This window comes from Dipodomys ordii, unplaced genomic scaffold (genome assembly GCF_000151885.1).
Source record: "Dipodomys ordii isolate 6190 unplaced genomic scaffold, Dord_2.0 Scaffold95, whole genome shotgun sequence".
Classification (NCBI taxonomy): Eukaryota; Metazoa; Chordata; class Mammalia; order Rodentia; family Heteromyidae; genus Dipodomys; species Dipodomys ordii.
Window position 1 is genome coordinate 3,461,170 of NW_012267311.1, and position 4,631 is coordinate 3,465,800.

Sequence of the window (4,631 nt, forward strand, 5' to 3'; positions counted from 1 at the left end):
AGAGTGCTAGCCTTGAGCTGAAGAGCTGAGGGACAGTGCCCAGGCCCAGAGTTCAAGCCCACAACCGGACCAAAAAAAAAAAACAAAACTTGGGCAGGCTTTCTTGCTCCAAAGACTTCACCCCTCTCACTTGCTAGTTCTATTGCCTGGGTCTCACCTGGGCCCTATAGGGAACAGGGAAAGGGAAAATTCCTAGAACTGCTAACCTACTTCTCCCTCAATCTGTAGTTATGTCCTGATTCTCTGAGGTGTGGGTCCTGTGTTCCCAAGGATTGTGACCTCAGTTGTTCCCACTCATGTTACCTCTTCCATCACCCTGGGGAACTTAGATGGTACCTCAGCACAATTGGGAGTCCATCATAGGACTCCATAGCTTTCAAGCCACCTTACTGAAATCATTCCTTCAGCCCAGATCACCATGCCTAGCACATGTGATCCTGCCATAGCAAAATGGATCAGGATGGGATGCAGGGTCAAACATCAGTAGTCTGCAAAGATATTCTGACCCCAAAGTTCTGGACACCCAGAACTTCTGCTGATGGCAGAAGACATAAGTGAATTCCAAGGAGTATGAGCACATGCCCCTAATTCCAGCACTGGGGAGGCTGATGCAGTATTAAAAACTAGTGCCAGTGTGGGTCTCTTAATGACAAGAAAGGAGAGGGAGGGGCTGGAAGAATATAGAGGGTGAGAGAAAGCCAAAACCCCACATCCTGAATTAGCTGAAGAGATCAGGTTGTTGCTCTCAGGATACCTATTCAGCACAGAAGCCATAATATCACCTTCAGGGGTGTTTGATACCTGCATCAGAGGGCCTTATGGTGCAGCAACTGAGGTCTCACATCACTTAATACTCTGAATCCTCACCACCTGCCCCAGGGTCTTCCATATTGTTCATTGGGTAACCTATCTTGAAAAGCAAACGGTATGTTTTGAGCTCTGACTAAAGCCTGCTGGCTCTGTGGTCTCCTCATCCATCTTTGAAGCCCTTATTAAGGTGTCCAGTGCCCACAATTCTTTTTCCTAACATCTCTGTCTCTTGGTTTCTCTCAAGAAACCACCACTTCAACATCCTCAAATTGTTGGTTCCGCTTTGTGAACCCAGAAGAACCCTAATTTTCTGTTTTTCTCATGACTGAACACCCTGGTACTGAACTTACTGAACTCTTGAGAACCCTGGGAGTCCCAACTGATTCGATCCTCAATTCAGAGCCACTGCTTACAATCCTGCCCTAGTGTCTATAGAAGCTGGCTACTAAAACAATCAACTCTCACCACTCAACCTCATCACGATGAATTTGAGTCCAGGGCGAAAAGACCAGCAAGGGTTAAAAAGCCAAAGATGAGACCTTAGAAAAATATGAAATTCAGGTTCATTTTTGTTGTTTTCTAACTGTACTAGGGTTCAAACTGAGGATTTGTGCTTGCTAGGCAGTTCTATCATTTAAATCCTACCTCCAGCACTTCTTGTTCTGGTTATTTCCTTGAGAAGGGCTTTGCTTTATGCCCAGGCCAGCGTGGTGACCCTCCTGCCATAGTTGAGATGTTAGACAACTGCCACTATGCCCAGGTTTTTGAGATGGAGTCTTTTTTGTCTGGACTGGTCTAGAACCACCATCCTCTAATCTCAACCAGTGTCCATCACTGTGCCCGGCTACTGGTTGAGATGAGGGGACTTGAAATCTTGTGGCCCAGGCTGGCGTGGATCTGTGATTCTATAGACCTCAACCTCCCCAGTAGCTAGGATTATGGGTGTGAACCACAGATAATTACAATAAGGTTTTATTTTTATTTCAGTACTAACATTTGAATTTAGCACTTGGTGGGCAAGAGCTTTACCACTTGAGCCACACCTCTGACTGAAAGCATATTTTTTTTTTTTTTTTGCCAGTCATGGTGCCTGAACTCTGGGTCTGGGCACTGTCCCTCAGCTCTTCAGCTCAAGGCTAGTGCTCTACCACTTGAGCCACAGCACCACTTCCAGCTTTTATTGCTTATGTGGTGCTGAGGAATCGAACCCAGGGCCTCATGGATGCAAGGCAAGCGCTCTACCACTGAGCCACCTTCTCAGCCCCCTGAAAGCATATTTTTTAACATAAGAAAAAGCACATTTGTGAATGTAAAAGGGGAACTGTTTGGCAGTAAAACCATGGTGAGGGGTAAGAGGGCAAGCGGGCAGTGGATACAATCAAAGTATACGCATTTGTGAAAACAGAAGGTAACACTTAAGAGCTTTAAAAATGGGGATTAGAGGAGTAATAATAGTGAGCATTATAGAAATATCAGAACCCACTGTATAATTAAAAAACTTAAAAAAAAAAAAAAAGCATGCTTGAAGCCAGGTGTGGATGCACATCTGTAATTCCAGGCCCTGGGAGGCTAATGCAGGAGGATCATGACTTCAAGGGTCTGTGCCAGGCAGACCTTGTCTCACAAACAAGCATGTTTATAAAATAAGTAATTTATATGTAAAAGTAATTTAGAAACAACACTTACATAGTTCTACATGTCCAAGTAGTATCAAGCATCAAATATGCACACCACTTTAATCCTAAGAACACTATGAAATAAACTATAAAGGATGAGAGCACTAAGGCCTAAACAGTAACTTGGCCAAAGTCACAAGGGAGGAACTTGTGGCCGAACCAGAACTCAAATCCAGGAAGGCTAGTGTCAGAGTCCAATATCTTACTATACTATACTATAACAAAATGCCAGAGATGGGGAAAAATTATCTGACCTGCAGAGTCCCGAAACCAACCCAAAGGAGGTGGCCAACAGCCAGAGGCCTAGTTAAAGACCGCTTAAGGTTCCTTCTTGACATCAAATCCTCCTAGGACTGTCCTAAGCCTACCCTTTCTCTCTTTCCAGCTCATGATTTCTCATTGGGAGAGAACTCCCATTGTTTTTCATTTGGTCAGACACAGGGCTTGAACTCAGGGCCTGGGCACTGTCCCTGAGCTTTTTCTCTCAAGGCTAGCATTCTACCACTTTGAGTCACAGTGCCACTTCCTATTTTCTGGTGGTTAATTGGAGATATGAGTCTCACAGACTTTCCTACCCCGGCTGGCTTTGAATAGAAATCCTGAGATCTCAGCTTCTGGAGTAGCTAGGATTACAGGCGTGAGCCACCAGTGCCTGGTGAGATTCCCAATCTTTTCATTACACTTCCACACAGCAGGCTGAGCAAAAGCTCATCTGACAAATGAACTGAATTTTATTTCCCTCCCTGGACCTCTATCACAAGGAAGATCAGATGTACTGTAGTTAGAGGGAGGGTAAGCCCTTCTCAAACAATCCAGAACTCGGAAGAGACTCCACACCTGTCATTCTTCATGGCAGAACCTTTCTACATTCCAGAGGGAAAGAGCCAAAGTTCTGTGGAACTAGCCTTGCTGGGGATGTTGAATCACAAGTAGTTCTCAGGTAAGGCACATCCATCACAGATACTCAGGTCTAGAGAACATCCTGTCTCTGTAGATCTTCAGGACCGAGTGTCTCGAGCCCTCCTTCGGGACCGGGTACCAAAGCTGGAGCTGGGTATAGAGCCCAGGCCAGGGGGTGCTCCTGGGGGCTGGTAGCCACATTCACTGGGGTCCAAGGGGTCCCGGCTGAGCAGTACCCACACTGCAGGCACATGGCGGCGCACTGTGAGGGGGTCGAGGCCTGTATCAGGTGAAGTTGGGACCCAGCTGTCCTCCGTCTGTAGGAAACGCAGTTTGGTGAGCTGGTGCAGACCTGGGACCCGCCGCTTGACAATCTCGGCACAGCTGACAGCCTTCCCAGCAGCCCGGCCGGAACCTGAGAACACCACGTGCCTTGCGCTGCCACCCTCCAACCGACCCAGGGCCAGCCCCAGCAGATTTCGAATTTTGCTGCCATCTCGGACCCGCATCTCCAGGGTGTCAGGGGGTAGCTGGGGCATTGGGGAAGGTGCCGGAAGTTCTACAGAGCCAGCTTTCCGGTAGTGTTCCATCCTGCTGGCAGTGGCCGCTCGAAGCAATCTGCCTACTCACTTAAGGAAAGCAACAGATGAGTGCTAGGAATGTGCTCCAGGCCACCCTCCGCCATCTCCACCTCCCTCCACCATCCTCTACCATCCTCTACCTCCCACCAAGTTGTGCAGTGTGACCCAGTCCGGAGACCGGACCTAGTTCCCCAGATACCAGGCCTCTGGGGGACACGGCTGGACCCCGATCGCCCCGAATCTGGGAACTCATTCTGGCCGTTCTTATCACCCTAGGACTTTAACAAGACTAGGGTCTCTAAGGACAGAGCAGGGCCCACCCCCTCCACCTCAAGATACATATAGAGCCCTCCCTCACTGTTCAGCGCCCGGGGTGCCTAGGCCGGGGTGGGCCTCCGATGGCCCACTGAGGTCTGGGGAGCGGAGGCCGGGGCGGAGGACTGCCTGGGCCTCGGTGGCGGGTCTCAGCCAATCCCCCGCCACGGGCCGCTCCCAGCGTTCTGTGCGCTGCAAACCCGTAGCAGGCGCCCCCTCTCCCCAACTTCAGTGGCCCCGACACCGCTGACACCCGGCGCTTACCGCGGCCGCCAGACCACGCTCGGCCCTCAGAGCGTAGCCAAGATGGCGCGCGGGCCGAGAGCGCGCTGGGGCCGCGGGGCCGCGC

At 49.8% G+C, this 4,631-nt stretch overlaps 1 protein-coding gene across 1 annotated transcript; it reads right to left on the reverse strand.

The window, feature by feature from the left end:
- Positions 1 to 3,196: 3,196 nt before the first annotated feature.
- Positions 3,197 to 4,612, reverse strand: Rpp25l (ribonuclease P/MRP 25kDa subunit-like). The gene is made up of 2 exons (XM_013026595.1): positions 4,547 to 4,612; positions 3,197 to 4,015 (listed from the first exon to the last, which is right to left on the reverse strand). The coding sequence occupies exon 2, from the start codon at positions 3,974 to 3,976 to the stop codon at positions 3,485 to 3,487; it is 492 nt and encodes a 163-aa protein (XP_012882049.1). The 5' UTR covers positions 3,977 to 4,015; positions 4,547 to 4,612; the 3' UTR covers positions 3,197 to 3,484.
- Positions 4,613 to 4,631: the final 19 nt, after the last annotated feature.